The sequence below is a fragment of the Aspergillus welwitschiae genome (genome assembly GCF_003344945.1).
Source record: "Aspergillus welwitschiae strain CBS 139.54b unplaced genomic scaffold BDQ94scaffold_39, whole genome shotgun sequence".
NCBI lineage: Eukaryota > Fungi > Ascomycota > Eurotiomycetes > Eurotiales > Aspergillaceae > Aspergillus > Aspergillus welwitschiae.
In genome coordinates, this window is record NW_020798733.1 from 54,841 (window position 1) to 76,165 (window position 21,325).

The 21,325-nt window shown below is 49.6% G+C and overlaps 9 protein-coding genes across 9 annotated transcripts; 5 read left to right on the forward strand and 4 right to left on the reverse strand.

Moving 5' to 3' along the window:
- Nucleotides 1-46: 46 nt before the first annotated feature.
- On the reverse strand, nt 47-1,752 carry BDQ94DRAFT_162269 (Alpha/Beta hydrolase protein; the record flags this gene model as incomplete). The annotated part of the gene is made up of 3 exons (XM_026769513.1): nt 47-1,240; nt 1,278-1,509; nt 1,562-1,752. The coding sequence occupies 3 exons, from the start codon at nt 1,750-1,752 to the stop codon at nt 47-49; spliced, it is 1,617 nt and encodes a 538-aa protein (XP_026622093.1).
- Nucleotides 1,753-2,086: 334 nt separating this feature from the next.
- Nucleotides 2,087-3,807, forward strand: BDQ94DRAFT_182568 (Zn(II)2Cys6 transcription factor; the record flags this gene model as incomplete). The annotated part of the gene is made up of 5 exons (XM_026774190.1): nt 2,087-2,121; nt 2,184-2,476; nt 2,533-2,601; nt 2,657-2,928; nt 2,998-3,807. The coding sequence occupies 5 exons, from the start codon at nt 2,087-2,089 to the stop codon at nt 3,805-3,807; spliced, it is 1,479 nt and encodes a 492-aa protein (XP_026622094.1).
- Nucleotides 3,808-3,835: 28 nt separating this feature from the next.
- BDQ94DRAFT_174110 (GNAT family N-acetyltransferase) lies at nt 3,836-4,753 on the reverse strand (the record flags this gene model as incomplete). Its single annotated transcript, XM_026772279.1, has 3 exons — nt 3,836-4,162; nt 4,221-4,654; nt 4,711-4,753. 3 exons carry the CDS (start codon nt 4,751-4,753, stop codon nt 3,836-3,838), a joined length of 804 nt encoding a protein of 267 aa, XP_026622095.1.
- A 660-nt stretch (nt 4,754-5,413) lies between these two features.
- BDQ94DRAFT_162271 (putative MFS transporter) lies at nt 5,414-7,430 on the forward strand (the record flags this gene model as incomplete). Its single annotated transcript, XM_026769514.1, has 8 exons — nt 5,414-5,495; nt 5,548-5,621; nt 5,670-5,740; nt 5,793-6,084; nt 6,131-6,202; nt 6,272-6,967; nt 7,025-7,129; nt 7,203-7,430. The coding sequence occupies 8 exons, from the start codon at nt 5,414-5,416 to the stop codon at nt 7,428-7,430; spliced, it is 1,620 nt and encodes a 539-aa protein (XP_026622096.1).
- A 1,136-nt stretch (nt 7,431-8,566) lies between these two features.
- Nucleotides 8,567-9,914, reverse strand: BDQ94DRAFT_162272 (uncharacterized protein; the record flags this gene model as incomplete). Its single annotated transcript, XM_026769515.1, has 5 exons — nt 8,567-8,918; nt 8,962-8,992; nt 9,039-9,106; nt 9,152-9,699; nt 9,744-9,914. The coding sequence occupies 5 exons, from the start codon at nt 9,912-9,914 to the stop codon at nt 8,567-8,569; spliced, it is 1,170 nt and encodes a 389-aa protein (XP_026622097.1).
- A 1,570-nt stretch (nt 9,915-11,484) lies between these two features.
- On the forward strand, nt 11,485-12,992 carry BDQ94DRAFT_162273 (S-adenosyl-L-methionine-dependent methyltransferase; the record flags this gene model as incomplete). The annotated part of the gene is made up of 4 exons (XM_026769516.1): nt 11,485-11,769; nt 11,825-11,951; nt 11,998-12,121; nt 12,170-12,992. 4 exons carry the CDS (start codon nt 11,485-11,487, stop codon nt 12,990-12,992), a joined length of 1,359 nt encoding a protein of 452 aa, XP_026622098.1.
- A 559-nt stretch (nt 12,993-13,551) lies between these two features.
- BDQ94DRAFT_182569 (uncharacterized protein) lies at nt 13,552-15,288 on the forward strand (the record flags this gene model as incomplete). The annotated part of the gene is made up of 1 exon (XM_026774191.1): nt 13,552-15,288. The coding sequence occupies one exon, from the start codon at nt 13,552-13,554 to the stop codon at nt 15,286-15,288; it is 1,737 nt and encodes a 578-aa protein (XP_026622099.1).
- A 43-nt stretch (nt 15,289-15,331) lies between these two features.
- On the reverse strand, nt 15,332-16,687 carry BDQ94DRAFT_150939 (MIP transporter). The gene is made up of 4 exons (XM_026767675.1): nt 16,366-16,687; nt 15,735-16,289; nt 15,607-15,677; nt 15,332-15,549 (listed from the first exon to the last, which is right to left on the reverse strand). The coding sequence occupies exons 1-4, from the start codon at nt 16,622-16,624 to the stop codon at nt 15,469-15,471; spliced, it is 966 nt and encodes a 321-aa protein (XP_026622100.1). The 5' UTR covers nt 16,625-16,687; the 3' UTR covers nt 15,332-15,468.
- Nucleotides 16,688-19,354: 2,667 nt separating this feature from the next.
- BDQ94DRAFT_174115 (MFS transporter) lies at nt 19,355-21,032 on the forward strand (the record flags this gene model as incomplete). The annotated part of the gene is made up of 3 exons (XM_026772280.1): nt 19,355-19,605; nt 19,659-19,774; nt 19,828-21,032. The coding sequence occupies 3 exons, from the start codon at nt 19,355-19,357 to the stop codon at nt 21,030-21,032; spliced, it is 1,572 nt and encodes a 523-aa protein (XP_026622101.1).
- Between the last annotated feature and the right edge of the window lie 293 nt (nt 21,033-21,325).

A 21,325-nucleotide genomic window follows, 5' to 3' on the forward strand; every position in this document is an offset into this window, starting at 1 on the left:
TAAGCATCTGAAATCGCAATAGTCAAAAGCTATTCCATTTAAAGATCTATGCCGCCTTTCCCATGTTCATCCTCTTGTTCACCAGCACATCCACTCCAGTTAGCCATCGTTTCCAAGTCTGCCCGTTACCCATTCCCAGAATCCGCTTCATTCGTTTATATGATCGGGCGTTTTCATCCTCCTCCTCGCTTTTAACAGACTGAACACTATCTGGTCCCCAAACCTTCCACTCCGCTTTGGATGCCGACCATGGTGCCTCCCCATTGCAGAATCTGATCCAAGCAGCAGCAAAACCCCGCGCCATTTCTCTTTCCCCGTCATCCATCTCTGTCTCGAGATTTCTGAAAAGATACAAAAGCTCATGCGCATGGTACGCCGTTCCCTCTAGTGGACTTTTAAGGCGAGAGCGCTGGTCGAAATGGTACAGGAATAGAGAACCCCTGTCGTGAAGCGCCGAGTTTGCCAGCGCAGTGGCATAGTTGGGAATCTTGAAAACCGCGTCTCCGCACATGTGTTCGACGCGCTCGAGGAGCATGTCATGTGGAAGTGTCGGGTGTATGTCGTATTCCCTTAGGATCTGGTCCGTCTCGTCGTCATCATTGATATGCTCTAACAATATTCGGCGAATGGAAGCAAAATCGTCGTCGAGAAGGTTCAAGTGGAAAATGACCCCTTCGTGGTACGTATCTCCCACCATCAATGCTTCAAGCCATTTTGGTGCTGTCTGTATCTCACAGGGGTCAGTCTGATAAAACCACCCATCGAGACAAGGGTTGCCCGTTCCCGAAAGGACGCCCTGGATGACCGGGGTCGCATTCGCCATGTCTTGCTGTGGAATCTGCCGGAGCCGATCCAATACATCAGGTTGTGACGCGTCTATCTTGAAATACCGACAAACAGCCTGGAATAGAGTTTCATGTTGCTCCATAGTCCAAGGAGGAATGGAGACAGAAAGTCCAGACATACAGACGGCGCGCCGGAATCTCGGTGGATGAGCAGCTGCAAGCTGGTTACTAATTGAGATCCCACCAGCAGATTCCCCTACAGCAGTGACATTATCGGGGTCTCCACCGAGAGCCGCGATATATCGTTGTACCCAGTCGAATGCGACTTGCTGGTCAGTGAAGCCAAAGTTGCCGCAGCCTTGAAAGCCGTCGTCTCGCAAATCACGGCGTATGGCGTCGCTGGCGAGAAAGCCTCCTAGTCCGACGCGGTAATTGAAGTTTACACATATAATCGGCTTCCCCATTTCAAGACTTTTTGAAACGAGATTTTACAGCGTCAAAGATGGGAAGATTTGCGCCTCCGTAGAGTAAGGAGCCACCGTGGACATATACCATGACGGGAAGACTTCGCTTCTTGGAGGTTGGCGCGAAAGGAATAACAATGTTCATCACGAGCCCAGTTAACTCATCTGTCTTAGGAAGAACTGGAAAGTGAGCAGCTGGTGGCACAGGAACAAGGTCGTCGCTGTCGTCCCCTTCGGAGTAGGGCCGAGGACAGTCGTTGCTGCATGCGTGTTAGTTGATCTGCGGCAAACATGAGATGTAAAGTGGTTTACCCCAATTTTGTTCCATCGTGCCTAGAATTTTCCCAGGTGGTCTTGAGAACTGATCTTGTCCATCGTTTGGGCAGGTCGGCGTATGGAATTCCACAATATTGTTGCACTCCATTCGCGAACTGAAATCCCTCCAGCTGTCCGAGCGTGGGAACTTCTGTCGTGCATGTGGTGGCAGGGCTTTGGAATGACATTGTTACAATTTGGTTGATTTTAATTATGGTGAGGTGATGGGGATGGCAGTGTCAATTAGTCGCACTCGCTATATACATCGTGTTATACAGACTTGCACTATCTAAGGGCATATCAGAACCTCGGCTTTCCTTATCCGACCCTAGACGGCGGTTTAAAAGGTTAGCTAGCTATCTCCAAGCTACACTTGAATTGGCAGGTCGACCCTCCAACCTAATCAATCACGAGTGGAGACTTTGCCCTGTTATCTTCCCCGCATTTGTGCTTTAAGCTAATTCCCATCCGCTGTCCCATGCGAAGTCATTCATCTCTATCCGATCACCACTCAAATTAGGAATGTCGACCCCCGGTCGCCGAACCCACCATGGATGGTAGGATTACACCCAATCTTGATTTTCCTCCACTTGCCGTGAAACTGATCGCGACCGCCCAGCTGGACCTGCAAAGCCCGCCGGCGCAAGTGTGATCGTACTCGCCCGACGTGTCAGGTTTGTGCTGAACGCGGAGTGGCATGTGAGGGTTATGATGTGCGTCTCCGCTGGGGGACCGGGATTGCCTCGCGAGGGCGATTTACCGGCGCCGATGCGCCAGCCGAGTCGTCGATTCCACCGAGGCTGCAGGGACGACAGAGAGATCTGCTTCGGGAGAGGAGGCGGCAGTTGCAGATAGCTGATCAAGTGTGCGAACATTCTCCTGGTTCTGGGATCCTAGTAGAGGGAACTGAAGGTAGGATGTAGCATCTTGGCATGTCGTCGTGATGATTGTTGACTCCACTGAGCTAGAATTACAACTTGGCGCGTTGCTTTCCGAACCTTGGAATTCGAATCATGATGCGGAGGTGTTCAGTGACTGTAAGGCCTGATAGAGGATCACTACTGGCTGCTGAAAACTAATCAATGAGGGCAGTCCTTTCTTCGGGCATCAACGTCCTTCACTCCACGACCGTTCAAGATGGTGAAATGCCACTCAAAGTACGGCTACCGGGACTTTGTCAACAATCGGAGGCTCTTTATCAAATATGCATCACACTACAGGTTTCTATACGGTTGGACTTGAAGTCTCAATTCTTCGAGTATTTCGACGCGGCCTTGAACAAGTTCCGTAGCGAGCTGGCTCAGAGCGAAGCCTATTTAGAGGATGGTACACTAACTGCTGGATTGCTGTTATGTACCATTGGAGTACGTCTCATCCTTCTCTATCCTCATCTTCTGAGTTATCACACATCGTTAGCTGATAGGTGAATATAGATCATGCAAGGGATACCGTGGACTATGCATCTGCGAGGGATGTATAACATCCTACAGTTTCACAGTATGGGAAGGTCGCGTGATCAGATTTCTGCATTCCGAACTCATTTGTTAGAAGTCATGGGAATCATGGATCTTCCCACATTTGCAATCGGTAGAATACACCCGTATCTGGGGTTCTGGCGGCAGCACTGTCGCAATCGATTGACGCCGGACTCATCTGAACAGTATGATGTGGAGGTCATGAGTGGATTACCACGATCCTTGGTTGACATCTTCTCTTGTATTGGTGAGGGCGCAACAGAACAAGATTTCTGGGATTGGCCCGGCTCCAAAGGGTGCTTTCTGCAGTGTCAGCTCTGGGAAGCATATCGGTTGGCCGGGATGCTGGTGATCCGACATGGTGCACTGCGCCTGCCATCTGAACTAAACGATATCCCGGCACAGCAAGGGCAAAACAAAAGACGATCAGCACTTCCAACGACGGCGGTGATTATCATGCGACTTCTCAGCTGCGTGGACGCTATATATCGGGCGTCCTCAGAAGGCGAGGGAAAGGACACATTAACCATCAATGCGATTCCTTATCCTGTCTTCGTCGCTGGTCTTCAGACTGATGCTCTGAATAAAAACCCGGACTCAAGGGAATTTATCCGGAGGATTCTGGTGGCGATCGCCGAGGGACCTTTCTGGAACAAGCAATATCGACTACTTTTAGACCTGCTGGAAGAATACTGGACCTACCCTGAAAACACAATTAATATCCACCAGATTGCGCAGTCACGAGGAATAGAACTCGGGCTATTCTAATATGGAATTAGCATTTTATTTCAGTTTGCTATTTACCATGTCCGCTTCCCGGAGCTTGCCGTAGCATGAACCACAATTTGACTGCTTCACCACCCTCCATCAACTCGACTTCTTCAACAACCTCAAACCCCAGCTTCTGGTAGAAGGAGATATTACTCTCACTCGTACACTCCAGTAAAACTGGTGCGTTGTTGATATACTCCAACACCCATGTCATAGCCTTCTTTCCGAGGCTCCGACCCTGAAGAGAGGGATGCACAGCGACAACCTCCAAATACCACACGTCGCACAGTTGATGCAGCTTTTTAACTCGAGAGATAGTCTTGTCATGGCTATTCATCATGATTTCCAGTCTCTGATAGAACCAGTTGTTATTAATTATCCTCACTGTCGCATTGATTCTCGGAGCATACCTGTATATTGGTCCCGCTTTCACGACGGGCGCAAAAAGTATCAAGGAAAAGCAACTTGCACTCAAGCATAAATCTGGAAAAAGACCATTCCTGGGCACCTCGAGGAGGAAACAAGAGCGCCACTACTCCTGCATCCATTTCCTCACCACCATCCTCGCTCCTGCTCTCCTCGACCACCGAACCCTTTACGTCTGCTTCAACACGACACGATTCAGAAGGCCTGGGAGGAAGTAATCGTCCTATCTGGTAACTTGGTCCCGATTGCAGAACTATACCCTCTGCGACGGCTCGCTGGACCCGACGATATTGCCATTTGAATGTTTCGGTGTTATCTTTTGTCCAGGGAGGGACTCGAGGGCGTAACCATGTGATCAGAGGGTCCTGAGCAAAGGATGTAGTGATTGTATTTGCGACTGCGCATATCGAATTTCGCTCTATATCGATCATATTTTCAGTTAAGGCACCGATGAGGTGACTGGGTTGGACGTACCGTCATGAACACGGAAGAGTCGCAACGTCTGATTGGCGGCCATTGCAATTGATTTTGATATCTTTCATATCAGTCGCAGGCGTCAGATTATTCTTATCATCATTTAGAGTTGCCAACGAAGCGTAAATCTGGGTTCAATGTACAGGATGATAAATATGCTGGTGCCGAGGAGGAGGCCTGTGGCTAGACAGCAGGGTCAACCTGCTTTTTCGGTCTTGGATTCCGAGTTTGATTCCGATGCATGTTGATAACATTACAAAAGGCCGTTCGCTAATCACTCGGCCAACTGGACGAATGATGTCGTGGAGATCACATTCATCAGCTTGCACTGTTCCCTGAAGGTGATATGCGGAAGCGCAATTCACCATTCCCTTCTAGGCAGGTCGACCCCATCCCGCACTGGTCTCGTCCTTCCAGCATACGGCAGATCGGCTCCATTTGGCGCCAATTCTTATCTCGCCTGGATGCATACCCCCGCATTCGGCTTGATACCAAGCACTTGACTTCCTTCTAATTGTTACCCATGAGCTATCTGTAGGGTGTGCGTATCAGTGCTCAGAAGGCGATATACAGGATATATATCGATTATGGCTCCCCCGAACACTCGTATAGGCCGCTATCTAGTATCAGCAAATGATCCAACCCATCTTTTGACTATCTAACGCTTTCCTCGGTCATTGTGTTCATTCGGTAGCAAGTCTCAATGGCACAACATCAGCCCTGCGACCCACCATTTCTTGACCCACACGACAATCTGCCACCAGGGACGTTCCTTCTGATCCAGGGTATGAAGAGACTAGCCTAAGATCATGTCGAACAAGTCTAACCAATATTCAGACGAACATGGAGGAAATGGCAACCGCCAGGTTATGCTCAATCCAGTACCATCCAGCGATCCCAATGAACCGTTGGTGGGTATCCCAAGTTTCAGCAGCAATCAAATTCCCTGACAGTCATAGAATTGGAGCACAGCACGAAAAATATGCAACTTTACCCTCGTTCTCGCAGTGACAGCACTCATATTCACAGCGTGGGTTACTTCTATGGGTCATGAATGGCACTGATCTAATAGTGGTCGATAGGCTTTCGATCCAGACAATCTTTTGGCAATTGATGGTGGTGGATCTCAATGTGACATATACACAACTGAATCGTGCCATGTCAGTGAACTTCGTTGGTCTTGCCGTGGGTTGCGTATTCTTCATTCCCCTAGCGAAGAAGTTCGGACGAAGGCCCGTGTATCTCGTTTCGACTGCCCTCATGTTGGCGACTTCCTTTTGGACGTCGAGGCTGCAGTCTCTTGCGGAATTGTATGCCACAAATCTGCTTCAGGGGTTAGCTGGAGCGACAAATGAGTCGATCGTCCAGATTACGGTAGTGCAGCCTTTCCGGTTAAAGTAACCTTTACTGACTGCTACAGATTTCTGACCTCTTCTTCGTGCACCATCGCGGGGGGATGAATGGTTTGTATATGACTATGGTTATGATCGGTGTAGGTCAAATCTCTTGGGCAATGACTATTATCTGCCTGACCCTGTAATACTTACTGATCCCTTGACAGAGCTTTCTCACCCCCATGGCAGCCGGGACTCAAGCAACAAACCAAGGCTGGCGGGCATCATACCAAGCACTTGGTATCACTAACGCGGTTCTATTCGTCCTATTCTTGTTTTTCTACGAGGAAACCAAATATACTCCAATCATTCCCGGGGTCGACGAATCCCCAGAGGCTACAATAGACAGCATCAAGGCCGATCACAAACGCGATATTGAGTGTTCTACCAGTAGAGCCGAAACAAGCCCGATACCAGCAGACCACCACGAGCTAGATTTTAGGATTCCGATGAGAACATGGAGACAGCGATTTGCCTTGATAACATACACCCCCGAGTCCATTTGGCCCTACTTCTATCGTCCCTTCTACGTTGTGGCCTCCTTTCCTGCCGTCCTCTTCTGTGCCTTGCAGTATGCCTTTGGCGTGGTCTGGCTGACTATCCTATCCTCCACCCTGAGCTTAGTATTCCCATTGCCGCCCTATCTATTCACTTCGGAGCAGATTGGGTTCATGAGTGTTGGCCCGTTCATTGGGAATTTGATCGGATCGGTCTATGGTGGGTTCCTCGGTGATTGGTCGATCTTGTTCTTTTCCAAGCGCAACAAGGGATACTATGAACCTGAGATGCGATTGTATATTCTTCACTTGCCGGCTCTGGCAATGGCTGGGGGACTGATAATGTTTGGGGCCACAATTGCACGGGTAAGCCTTTAAGCTTGTTTAATGTCGTTCCGGAACAAGCTAATGGAATTCAATCAGGGCATGCACTGGATCTATCCCAGTATCGGTGGTGCTTTGTTTGGCTTCGGACTGGGCAGTATCAGCGATGCAGCACTGACGTTGGTTATCGACTCCTATCGTGATGTAAGAACCTGCCGCTCTTTACTACCTTTCCATGATACTCGAACACTTTTACTCATTGCCCTATCACGAGCAGATCACCGGGGACGCCTTCACAGGAGTAGCCTTCATGCGAAATGCCATCAGTATCGGCATTCCCTTTGCAATAAGTCCGTGGCTAGCCCAATCAGGCGCGCAAAACATGTTCATTGCATGTGGATTCATCAGCTTGGCAATCACTTTGACTATTGTCCCTATGGTAATTTGGGGCAAGCGGATGAGGAGGGCAACTGCAGAGAGGTATCGGGTTATGGCTGGGAAGTAAATTATTTTGTAGGCTAGAAAGACATACATGGTGTGATCAATGTAGAATGAGAATCTAATGTTCCCCACAGATGGTCAATGCTTGAACTTTTAGTCGGGGACCCAAAAATTCATGATAAGTCAACCTGCGCTTTAATAATGCCCAATCCCGAGCAAACGCCGAAGGATCTAACTCAAGACGGTCTGCAAAATCCTTCTCGGGCTCATCCAAATTCTTCGTGACCACCTGCCCACACTGTATCCAGTTAGGAAGTTTCTACGGTACATGGTATATCACAGAGAAAGAGTAACAGACAGGGGAAGCTTGAAGCTTGCATCTACACATGGTCAAGCTCTGCCCCAGATGACCGACTCGGCAAACAAGGGTGCTCCCCTGAACAAGTTCCACGTCCATATCCGGACAATTGATTTAAATCACTTGCCATGGTTTGAACAATCAATCAATAAAGTGCAAAACATATGCTAGTATTTCTCCACTAGCGAACTATTTCATCCTCTCCGACTTTTGCTGCAGTCTCATGTTGTCCTAACCCGCCATAAACAACGTACAGTAAACTCTATGTAGCACAGTGAAACGGACTCGATCTATTTCACATCGCACTATTGGACGGATGAGCGTGCCGGGCCCACTATTGACTAAGTAGCAGTAGCATGCATGCATCCATCAGACGGCCAGGTTTTTATTCCAGGAAATTGAACATTGTGGATACGAACAGAGAAGAGTATTAGCACCGATTGATAATATAATACTGTGCTTTATCACTTGCTTTGTCGTGTTGTAGATTGGGGTGTGTGGAACTTCGGTTTTGATTGTGTCGTGGTTTCGGGTCCGTGGGTTATGCATGGGCGATTGATTGCTGCTCAAGGTTTGGCTGTAATAATTGATAGACCGAATTGCAGGGATCGTGAAGTTCTTTGTTCATTTTGATCTGTTAAAATGCGTTTTATTTTGTCGTACTCCAGTCGTTAATCCTTAATTAGCGTTAGTTGATGGTGCAGCGAAGTCTGTTTCTATATGTCGCGTAGTTAGGTCGCAAAATTTCGCGTCCTGGCCTGATAACTACGTCATCGGATAAAGATCGAAGTGAAAAGAAGTGTTTTTCAGATACTAGTATACAGGAAAACTAGAGAAGATAACTACCATGACACCCGCAGCTCCGCCGGATCCTCTCTCGACCGACTCTCATATTCCACCGTCACATTATCCGTCCGTCTGATTGCTCCCATCGGATGACTTTCGATGCGCCCGTTGGCATCCTCCCGGAGAATGCTCTCTTGACTTCCCACCGTTGTGATCTCGTAGTCGGTCTTTCGTGGCTTGGACAGCTTGCTATGGTCGTTGGAGGAATCTGGCAATTGCGAACTCCCTTTGTAGCGGTTGCGACTGTTGTAGGAGCTTGTGGTGCGTTTGCCGAGAATCAGTTCGAGGACGGGTTGGAGGGTCGGAATGCAGGAGGCGATTATGACAACGTTGGATTCGATGCTGCATCTGTTAGATGCGTATCTTCTTTCTTTGGTAGGACTGGTCTTACTTGGTCCACATAACTAGCTCGGCAGTGCCGTCTGTTGATGTTAGAATTTCCCTTTGGCTAGTGGTGGATATGCTTACAGGTGTAGTCGGTTTTGTCAGCTAATCCCTTCAACTGTGTGCACTTGACGATGGCCATTGCAGAAGCACTTTATAGTCAGTTGTGGCCCACTGAGGGACAATGATATACATACACAGAGCCCAAACCTAAGGCTGCGCACAAAGCGAGCCGTTTGCGCAACGACATATGAAGTTTCATCAGCACCGTGCTCGGATATACGGCCAGCGTTAGATCGACAAAGGCGGATAAGGCTGGGCTGTTAGCTGTTACAACAAAGAATGGTTGCATGAACCAACCTCCAGTAAATATAGCGTAGTCAATCAAAATCCAGACGTCTTTGCAGGTTGCCTTTCCCTCTGTCACCAGATGTGTCTTCCACAATGCCTCCGGTGGGTCGCACATCGTGAAGAGCACAATAATGCATATTCCCGACACAACCGCAGCGAATCCAGTCAACGTCCACAAACATATCCGCTGCACCATACTTGGGTTGAGAATCCGATTTAGCATCGCAGTCACCGCCAGCTTGGGAACCGTGAATGAGATGATCCCGAAAAGGAAGCTCAAGCAGTTGAGGAATGTAGCATGTTCCACAGTTCTTTCGCTCAATAGCCATGCATGCTTCCCATATCCCATATCCACATTTATTGTCGTGATAGCACAGTAGACAACTCCCATTACCTGCTGGAGTTAGCGGTTGTATCCCTCGCATGGCACATACATACCAACGACGCTGTGATCAACCAGTCGTCCGATCCGAGGTTGTGCAAGAGACTTGTTCTGATGTACATGCGCGCTATGACAAGAACGGATGTGAGGCCTGTCAGTGCCCACAGCACTGATAGGATCATCGGACCCTTGTCGTCGCTGGCATTTCCGTCTTTCAACGCAGTCATTGTTGCGTGTAGCACAAGATATCCGAGACGTGACACACAATCGATTGAGGAAGTCGTAGTCTGAATAAGAATGCCGACATTTACGGTCACTTGCAGGGTGTGCAAGGGAACTACTGATAGTATTATTTCGACAAGCGAAAGATTTCAGCCTACACCTTCCTTTGGCGATCAGTTCAATGACCGGGTGACAGAAATACTCCTTGTAGGGAAATTCCAACGACGGATAAGCATCCCTTACTTCCGGTGACTGGTCTTTTGTTTTTAGTCATTGTTATATATATTTTAAAGGTGTCCGTGGCCAATAATTTTCAGGGTCAAAGCTGAGCCAGGAGGGCTGCAAATACCGCTTGGCGACTAGGGCATGATACGATGCTGATGCTGGCAGGGATTAGCTGGTCCATACTAGCTCAGGTCTGTCCATTTCGGTACCTTTACAGTAGATCAGTGCCACCGGTGGATACACAAGATAAACAGTGACTATATGGATGTCTGGTTGGCAGGACATGATCCATATGGCCAGTTTCCAAGACGGGTAGTGGGGCCGCCACGCCGTTGAGAGGAAGCTTAACATGACCATTATACCCCGGGCCACTGTGATGGGTCTGATTAATTCTACCCAGTCATAAGACTACGGCCAGGGTAATCAAATGTTGAGGTGGTACTTCTTGCTGGTCCTTGCTTTAAAGCTCTGTTCCGGGATACGACTGTCAAGGATGAAGTGTAGATGTTTGAAAGCCATCAAATCGGCCATGCATGTTACGAAAGGTTCCGGATGAAGCACTCAAACGTCGAAGGATCGCTAGCTAGTTCTGAAAGGAATTTAGGACACTTTTAGGGAGTCCAAATCCCAAGTCGCACCCGCCGGCTGGGTCACGCCATTAGGGCCATCTGGCTAGTGGATAACCGCCCAATTAGACCGACAGCAACGATGCGTCTTAATTACCGGTATAGTTTGTTATTGCCCCCCTGTCAAGTCAAGACCCATCTATCGGGTTAGGTGCAACGGTGCATATACTTGATTCTCGATTCGATTTTTATGCTGGTATTCCACGAATCACTGTATCTGCTAGTTATCTCAGACAGGAAAGGGAATGGCTACCATGCTAGGCAGCATGTGTTGATGCTTGAATCGGAAAGGCGCAGCCTACCAGTAGACTCCCCAACAAGAACCATTCCCAGCGTGTTCAGCTATCTGAAATGTCCCCTGGAGTTCAACGAGGCACGAGTACGCGTCCAATGATGATCGCGATCCTTCTGTCGGCACTTTTCCGCCACGTTGTGTCACTAACGGTCAAGCCCCTAAATTAGAAAGGCAATGCTTGGACTGGAGCTCAGTAAGGAGAGCCACGAAATACCCCCTTCGGGATAGTCATTTCCACCCTGACCCTCAATTTAGGTCTTAGGCCTTTTACTTTACTGTAACTTCCGGTAGGCTATGTCAATAGCAGGTCATGGTTTATGGGGCCAACCACTGTCAATATAATTGAGCCCTCGTCCTCAGTATGGACTGTCATTTACAAAGCCCCCTCAGCTGGATCAATTCATTCTCCAAAATACGCCAAACACCACCATGACATTTGCAGCAGAGACTAGCTCCAATGGCAACAGCCGCTGCCAGTCAAGCGGCGGAAAGGCAGACCATTTACAGCAGGCCTTTGTTGATGACAACGTCGCCATTTCTCCCAATGCCCCTGAAGAGGTCCCCACTCTTCTAAAGCGAATAGCAATGCATGGTGAAGCATACCTGACAGAGAGTGACGAAAATGAACGAACGAGAATTCTCGATGCAGCACGATCACTGGTCTACGCGCTAGAGACTCCCCGAGAGGCTATCATCCGGCACTGCTGGTCCCAGGTGAGCCATACCTACTACATAAGCAAAAGTGGACACATGCTAAGATACATGGCAGAGCACGCTTTATGCAGCTGTGGAAACCGGTGTCGACCTGGGGATTTTCACTGTCTTATCTCAGGACGACAAACCGAAGACAGCCGGCCACCTTGCCGTAGCGACCGACGCTGACCCAACAATGATTGGTAAATAGACTCATAAATTTAATAGCCATAAAAGCTAACAGCCCAGCTCGCATCCTGAAACACCTCGCGGCTATGGGCGTAATTACGGAAACTGGGCCTGATGAATACCGTCGGACGGGATTTTCCATCGCAATGATGTCCAACAGATACAGTGATTCTTATCCTTGCATGTAGGCTACCCTAATATCCTGGCTATAATGACTATTAACTGTGATTAGGACTGGCTGCATCACCGATGGCGTCCTTGCTCTCCCCGCTCAGCTCAAGAAAACGAACTACCACAACCCCAGCGATGGAAAGAATTGTGCCTTCCAGCGTGGTTTCAGAACACCTCTCCATTTTTTCGGTTTTCTCGAAAAGAACCCCATCCATGCAATTCAATTTAACAACCACATGTCGGCATACCACCAAGGACGACCAAGCTGGATGGACGTTGGCTTCTATCCGGTATTGTCACTAGTCGCCGAAGCAAATATCAGTGATCAGGATGTCTTACTTGTCGACATTGGTGGAAGCCTGGGACATGATCTGTCAGAGTTCCATAGCAAGTGGCCACAGGTTCCAGGTCGGCTTATCCTCCAAGATCTACCCAAGGTTGTGGAACAAGCCAAAAGCATGGATATGGATCCGGCCATTGAGCTTATGACATATGACTTCTTTACCGAACAACCGATAAAGGGTGAGCGCGACACAAAGCCCTATAAGGCAATGACTAACATTATTTCAGGCGCCCGTGCATACTACATGCATTCTGTTCTGCATGACTGGACAGACGATGACTGCCGTCGCATATTGGCTAATATTATCCCTGCCATGAAGCGGGGGCACAGCAAGCTGTTGCTGAATGAGAATGTCATCCCAAGCACAAATGCATACTGGGAAACTACCAGTCTTGACATCATCATGATGGCGGACTTTGCGTCGACTGAACGCACGGAGAAGCAGTGGCGAGCGCTGGTGGAATCGGCTGGCCTCAAGATCACCAGTATATGGACCGTACGGAGGGGTGTGGAGAGTCTGATAGAGTGCGAGCTGGCTTGATGGTGCTATGAATCTTTCAAAAGAATATTTAGGGGTTTGCACCATAGTTCTATTCAGTTAGTCATATGCCTTCGTTGGCCTTACATCTTAGTGGTTGCAGCCATCATTCAAAGGCCTAATAAGCACAGGCGCAACATCAGATCTGCATGGACTTATCACAGAACATACTACGTTTCCTTGCATTTTTTTGGGGGTGCTCATAAGATAGTCACAATAGATATTGATGGTTATAGTATTTGGCGCAAGGAGTTGGTCGACGAACAGTCATGTGGTACTAGGAGGTATCACAACATTTTTGCAGCCTATAGGAAGGTCTGTAGACTATGTGAATCATCCAAGTTGGATGTCTGAGAGATTCTTCGTGTCTCATCCCCGCTACTCCCTGCCTACTACTTGATACCTAGACAACCCCTCAGGAGCCATAATGTAACTTCACATACCAAAGTAGTTTAAGAATCCTCCGACTCCTTCCATTCTACTGTGTCAGTCTGCGTCCACTCTACATTCCCCAAATGACAATCACGATGAACAAGTGAGCATAGACCATCCAAACAGTTTCATGCTAATACATCCTAGAAACGAAACTACTTCGTCCCAGGCAGACGACTATCCGAACTTCAATCTCGGCTCCTACCACCGACCCATCGCCACATCCTCCCCCGACGCCCAGCGATGGTTAGACCGCGGTCTCCTCTGGTCCTACTCCTTTAGTCATGGCGAAGCAGCACGATGCTTCGAACGAGCAGTTGAATGCGACCCCACCTGCGCGCTAGCCTACTGGGGCATCGCATATGCCATCGGACCAAGTTACAATATAGCCTGGGGCTTCTTCGATATCCCTAGTCTGCTAGCCACCGTACAAAAGGCATGGGACGCGCTTGAAGCTGCCCAGAAACATGCCACTCAGGCCTCTCCACTCTTCCACATGCTGCTGAAAGCTATCGCTACCCGGTTTCCAACCCTGGACAACATCCCCACTCCTACCGAGATGAGACAGTATAACCAGGCCTATGCAGATGCTATGCGCGTCGTGTATGAGGCGTACCCAGACGATCTCGACGTGGCATCATTGTTCATAGGGGCGCTTATCTGCGTCAATCCGCGCGAGCTGTGGGATATGAACAACGGTGAAGCGAGCAGCGCACATACTCTTGAGGCAAAGGCGGCAATTGATACTGCCATGGCATTTCCGGAGGGTCGGGACCATCCTGCCCTGTGCCATCTTTACATCCATCTCATGGAGATGTCAGCTACCCCGGAGGTGGCCCTGCCTGCTGCGGATAGACTGCGTCGAATGACTCCGGATGCGTCGCATATGGTGCATATGCCCGCGCACATTGACATGGCTGTTGGGGATTACCGCCGTGCAATTGTCTCCAGCGATGATGCTATCGTAGCTGATGACATGTTCTTCAAGACACTGGAGGCATCGCCGTTGTATGTCGCGTACCGGGTACATAACATTGTCACGAAGCTGTACTGCGCTCTGATGTCTGGTCGGTCGCGAGAAGCCATGTTGGCTGCAGATAAGCTGGACGAGGTAGTTAATACTAAAATGCTAGCTACTAAATCTCCCCCAATGGCAGATTGGACAGAAAGTTTCCTGGGCAGTCACGCACATGTCCTGGTGCGATTTGGTCGCTGGGAAGAAATCCTGCAATTAGAACTGCCAGCACCACAGGACCGGGCCTTATATTGCTGCAAGACAGCCAACATTCTTTACGCCAGGGGTCTCGCCTTCAGCGCTCTTGGACGTATTCGGGAAGCAGAAGTCGCCCGAGAGGAGTTTGAGGAGGCGCGCAAGCGGGTCCCGAGATCCCGGATAAATAATTTGCCTGTTCGGCAGGTCGATTTCCTTTCCATCGCATCGAAGATGCTCGCAGGTGAGTTGGAGTACCGCAAGGGGAATATTCGAGTAGCTTTTGCGACACTGCGTCGGGCGATTGTGCTAGAAGATGGCCTGGCGTACTGTGACTCGCCGGCGTGGATGCAGCCCGTGCGGCATGCCCTAGGTGGGTTGCTGCTGGAGCAGAAGCGGGTCCCCGAGGCGGAGCAGGTCTTTCGGGAGGACCTGGGCATGGCACGGGGGTTTCCGCGGCGTAAGGGTCGGCTGAACAATGTGTGGGGGTTGCATGGGCTGCATGAGTGTCTGGTGGCTTCTGGGAAGATGGATGAGGCTCGTGTTATCCAGGTGCAGCTGGATATTGCGATGGGATCGGCTGATGTGCCTATCACAACCTCGTGTTATTGTAGGTTGTCTGCGGTTAATGGAAAGGGATGCTGTGCTCGACTTTAGCAGTATCCTCCTTTACAGCAAGTATGTGATCGAAATCGGCCATCGCAACTGTCACTTCAACATGACAGACGTTCCGAAGAACTTCTTAGCAGTATTCACAGGTCTATAATATGTTTTGTACAAATCCATCACTTCTATATACAATCCGACACTCCGTTTCCATGACTTTTAAGAAAATATTTACTCCGCGCGAGGATCCTTCCAAAGCGGATCAACAAAATAAACTAACCCATGCGCTACCGCCGCAGCCAGGGGACCAACCTATGATTATTAGTATCATATTCGACATCAAGCAGAAGAACCAGACACGAAACTCACCCAATGAATCCAATGATATGTGGGAAAATCACTCGCCACATAAGCACCGAAACACCTCGCAGGATTAACGCCTAACACTTCGTTAGTCATCTTCTCATACACTTCAATAGAGAAACTAGAATACTCACTAGCACCAATATACCCCTCCCTCGTAAACGCCGTTCCCCACGTAACAATTCCCAATACAACACCCACCAACCACGGCGAAACAGCATGTCCAAACACCTTCGCCTGTCTAGGGTCTAACGCGACACCGAACGCCAAGAAAATCAAAATCAGGCACGCAAAGAACTCAATGACCAGTCCATCTTCTGCGGACACCATGGTCGTGTCGATGTGGCATCCTCCCACGGTGAATTCACGCGTGCCGTACGCGGAGTGCATGGCAAAGCCGGCGAGTGCGCCTCCCAGCGTTTGGCCCGCGAGGTAGAGGATCATGCGCGGGAAAGTAATGATGCGCGCGAAGAAGGTGGCGAGGGTGATGGTGGGGCTGATATGGCCGCCACTGGAAGGGGAGAAGGTGTAGATGAGCAGCGGTGTGAGTAGGAGGTTGGTGAGGCCGCCGAAGGTTGGGGAGAAGAAGGTGACTGTTCCGTAGACGCCGGCTTGGCCTTTGGGGGATGTTGTTGCGGATAGTGGGTGGGTTGTTACCCAGCAGGTGATGAAGACATTCATCATGCTTGCTGTTGGTTATACACTTATTAGCTCGGGAAACATTCATGGCATTGTTTAGGGTTTCGGAGCAGGCGGGGAAATTACCTATGCATTCTAACACTGCGAACTTCCATAGATCCACGCTCAGGAACCCCCGTAAATCGAATATCTCTTTTAGTGTCATGCACGGTGCTGCGTCGGGCATCCTCTCTAACACCTTTGAGTTCTTAGGGTCCGTCCTGTCAACCACGAAATCCTGGTTTCCGCCCATGCGGCCCGCGAAGGGCGGGATGGCGGGCTCGAGTCCATGGTGCTGGGGGTGTGTTTCATCGCTTTCATATTCGGGGAGATAAGTGACCACCATGGTTCGTTTGGGTGATTGGGTGCGATGACTGCTGCTGCTGCTATCAAGATAAGTGGTTTGTGGCTGCAGCATGTCAGAAAAGATAAGAAAAGATTGCATGCAATTGATCGCGTGGTCAAGGGGACGTTTTTGTGATCGGGAGGCCCCGGTCTAGGGCTTGGAGGCGCGATCGGGATGGAACGGGACGAAGAAATGGTGATGGTCGGTCGGCAAACTCGGGGGCGCCGCAGAATTGTGGGTCGTTTAGCCGAGATAAAGAAGGCTTCTAGAAATTATTTGCAAAATCTTTCTGTCGACTCGAATTGATCGGCCAGTGAGAAAGCCGAATTGCCAGATAAGCTACGGCCGATGGCTGGCCGTGGGGATGATCCTTCAACCGACTGCATCGACTGTGGAGATGACTGTCTGTGCCATCATCGTGCCCCTGCGACCACTTGCTCTATATGAGACGGGAATACCCCGAGGTTAGCCTGACAGTTTGGTAGCGAAGTCAGCTTGGGGTACGGAGTAGCGGCGCCATTCTCGTGTCCGTGATGTCACTCGGCGTATTGACCCTGCTGGCTCGGCTCCGAGGAGGCTGTATGATCCTTCATGGTGCTACATGGTATGTGCGTTATCTCTGTGCTCAGATTTAAATGCACGGTTGTGCACAACGGAAGCTGCCTCGGTCGGGGTGCCGGAGTCTATTTCCATAGTTTGAGTGGCACTGTAATTCCGACGGTTCGGAAGCGTCCTCGGCCGTTGACCGAAAATGGGACAAATACATTCTGTACATGGTAGGGGGGTAGAGTAACTGTTAGTCAAGGTGTCTCAGGTTGCTACTAGCATCTGATGATCTCTTGAGTTGTGACATCTCATTTATTTTTTGGTCTAGAGGCAAGGATAATTGCCAGAACATGGCACCTACTCCTAGGCGCACGCCAGCGATCTTAGCGTTGGATCATACTGAACATAGTCAACTGCAAATACTTTTGGAACTGATAGATTGCCGATATAATTACTTTGCAAAATCCTATAGCAGGCATTTCGTGGTTTATCTTATTCAATACTCTCACGGCGCGTTGCTAGAAATATATATATATTCACAGTTGAGCCGGCAAAGGGGTGCACCGAAGAACCACTGCCAGCTGAGCTTTTAAACCAAATTGATCAAACAGAACTAAGCCATGAGATTCATTGACCTCCCCGTAAAACCTATTGGAAGGGAATGTTCACAGATTTAGCAGCCAACGTGTAGTAGTAGATAGCAAAGAATGTAGCCGACTTTGGCTCTGGACAATAATCTGTGGGTAGTTGTAACGGTGGTGCCATCGAAAACACAACATTAGTATTTCCTCCTCCATGAAAGGACTAGTTCGAGCTAGGAAGCCAGTTTCAACCGATAATGGAACTGTCATGGAAGAATTTCCAGCCGACTACCGCTAGTCTTGAGAAACACGGTGGTTGCGTGTACCATATGCAACAAGCTATTTCTAAAAAGGCATGGCCCACTCCGCACCGCTTATCACTACTTAGAAGAGAAACGGCAGCAACATACGCGTCGTTTGACGATACTCCTTCCACTGCTGACCGAATGTCCTTTCTAACAATGCCTCCTCTTCCTCAATACGCACCCATCCGATCACTGGTAGAGCTATGGCCCAGAGGACCCAATGTACCACTGCCAATACGTGCAATTTCGTAAGACCTGGCATAAAACATGCAAGAACACCATCCTCTCTTGCCCAGAAATACAGAACTGCAGGGGCCTGGATGGCTAACCCCACGTATGCTGGGTGGCGAATATAACAATAAAGACCTGTAGTAATAAGGCGATCAGGCTTCGAGAGAGAGAACGTGAAGCATGAGCCTAGCTGCCAGAAGGCATAGATACGAATGAAACTACCGAGGCAAATGAGCGCGAGAGCAGTTACGGTTCTGTATGTGAGAGTGAGATGATCATGTCGGACATGCTCTAAATGCGGGCAAAGTGCTTGCTGCTGTGCTTGTGGAAGAATGATGAGCAGAGCGTGAAAAAGGCCCACTGCGAGGTAGTATGCTCGGTATAACGAAGACGCAGTAACTACACCATGCTTCTTCAGAGAGTCGGTCGCCACTGGCGATGAGGTATTCGAGCACTCCAGGCTTCGGCAATTCAACAGGGTGGTTGCAGCCAAAACAAGTGAGAAGGTGATCTGCATTCTGAGATGACTATTTTATGAAGCTAATCTGATCTGAGTCTGGGGCAGCAAGTCTTCACCCAAAGTATATAGCAGAGGACCGAGCAGCCTCTAGGTAAGATCCGGCAGGAGATGTTGTTCTGTTAAGCTTTCTAGCCTTGTCAATACGCATGCAAGCATCCGAGGCCACTGTTCCACTGCTGTGGAAGGTGTTGCGAGACTAACGACGAGGTGAACCGGTCACACTGAAAGGGACCCACATTCCTCAACATGATGCAGCAAACCTTGTATAGACTTCATTGTGCCAGGGTCAGCTGCACCTTCCCCAGCCAGGTGGTCGATTACCACATCGGGAAAGACACATGTCATACAGGATCCCTACACGTGGTTCATGCTGTGTCTCGATGGTAAGCTACACAACCTTGTTGGTTTGACTTTGGTAAAGCGTGCTTGTACCTCGGACGTGGCGATAATTCGCACTTCGGGTACTTTATATTTCCCGTATCGCCGTATTACTTACCCGACGGTCTGTCTGCCCCACCTATTGTTTTGTGTGTTCATCGTTGTCAACATGTCGCCGGATCTACCTTGCGTTGTCTTTGCGAGGTCCTTTTTTCATAGACACGATAGAGATGATAACGCAGAGTGCCATGCTAGACAAGAGACACCTAAGCAGATCGACGAGCATGCCCACCGGCGAAAGCACTCGTCAGACTCAGAAAAGACACTTACGGTCGAGGACTGGGTAACAAGTCGCGAGAACCCACACAACTGGCCGCTAGCAAAGACAATAATCACATCCCTCATAGTATACGTCTATACGTAAGTCCACCCAACCACACCTTGCAAACAAAAGTACCAATCTAAAAGTACAGTTTTGTGGTGTATGCTGGGTCATCCATGTTCATTACGGCAGTTCCGTTGGTCATGCAGGAGCTGCACATCCCCGAGCAACGCGCCATGTTAGGGCTGTCCATCTACGTGCTTGGGTGTACGACTGACCCCATTCAATGCTATCCCATAACCTTATACTCACTTCAACAGACGGCGTCGGACCCCTCCTCTGGGGCCCGCTCAGCGAGATCCCTCGCATCGGACGATCAGTCGTCTACGTCGGAACATTCATAGCATTCATCCTCGTCACAATCGGAGCCGCCGAAGTATCGAACTACAGCGCATTCGTCTTCCTCCGCTTCTTGCAGGGCCTCTTCGGCAGCCCGTGCCTCGCCAACGGCGGCGCCTCCATGCACGACCTCTACCCCGAATCCCAGTTCCCCTACGCCCTCGCTCTATGGGTAGCTGCAGCGTACTGCGGCCCGGCTCTCGGGCCCCTGCTCACCAACAGCCTGGTCAACAACATCTCCTGGAAATGGACCATGTGGCTCCTCGCCTGTATGTCCGGCCCGGTATGCATCCTGCTGTTTCTCCTCCCTGAAACTTACGCCCCGACCATACGATACCGCAGCAGTGCATTCAATACCAACAGCAGCAACGACAATAACAACGATAGTACAAGTGACAACCCCCTCGCCAAACTAAAGTTCTACCTCGTCAAACCCGTCCAAATCACCCTCCAAGACCCTGCCATCCTCTTCGCCAACATCTACACCTCCTTTATCTACGGCACGTATTATACCTTCTTCGACGCCTTTCCCATCGGTTACCCACCCGTCTATAATGTATCCTCTACCACCCTCAGCGTATTCTACCTGTCAGTCCTAGTAGGGTGCTTCCTCGCAGTATTCGCCTACTTCACTTATCTCTCCCTCCCTAACTACCTCCGCAAACACCATTTCCATCACAACACCCCCAAATCCACCTCAATCCCTCACCCAACCCACGAACGACACCTCATCCCCGCCATCCCAGCTACCTTCCTCGTCCCCATCTCCCTCTTCCTCTACGGCTGGACCCTCCGCCCCTCCATCCACTGGATCGTCAGCATCATCGGCGTGACATTGTACGCCAGCGCGGTGTTTATCATTCTACAGTGTCTCTCCATGTATATACCTAGTATATATCCTGAGTACGCGGCAAGTCTGTTCGCCGCGAATGACTTCTGTCGGAGTACGTTAGCTGCTGGCGCGGTGCATTTTGGGATCCCCCTGTATCAGAATCTGGGGATGGCGAGGGGGTCGAGTGTCCTGGGAGGTGTCAGTGTGTTGGGGGTTTGGGGACTCTTGGGAATTTATTGGTTCGGGGAGAGACTGAGGAAGAAGTCGAGGTTTGTGGAGAGGTTGGTTGAGTAGAGGGCTTTGATTTGTTTTTCTGGGTGCAAGTGTAGGTTGAGGATGGTATATTGTAGAGGTGGTGGGGGATGTATGGTAACGGTATTGTATTCTACGGATCGTATCATATTCTCTGGCTGGTTGGACTTCGACGGAATTGGGTTGCCATGTTGACTTATCTTGTTGTTTAGCAGGATAGAGCGAACCAGTTCTTTGGCTATATCTAGAACTAGTAAATTAAATGTTTCGAGGCTGTATGTTGTATCGAAGTTGGATCAGGGCCGGCGATTCCTAGCTGTGTTCACAGGATATAA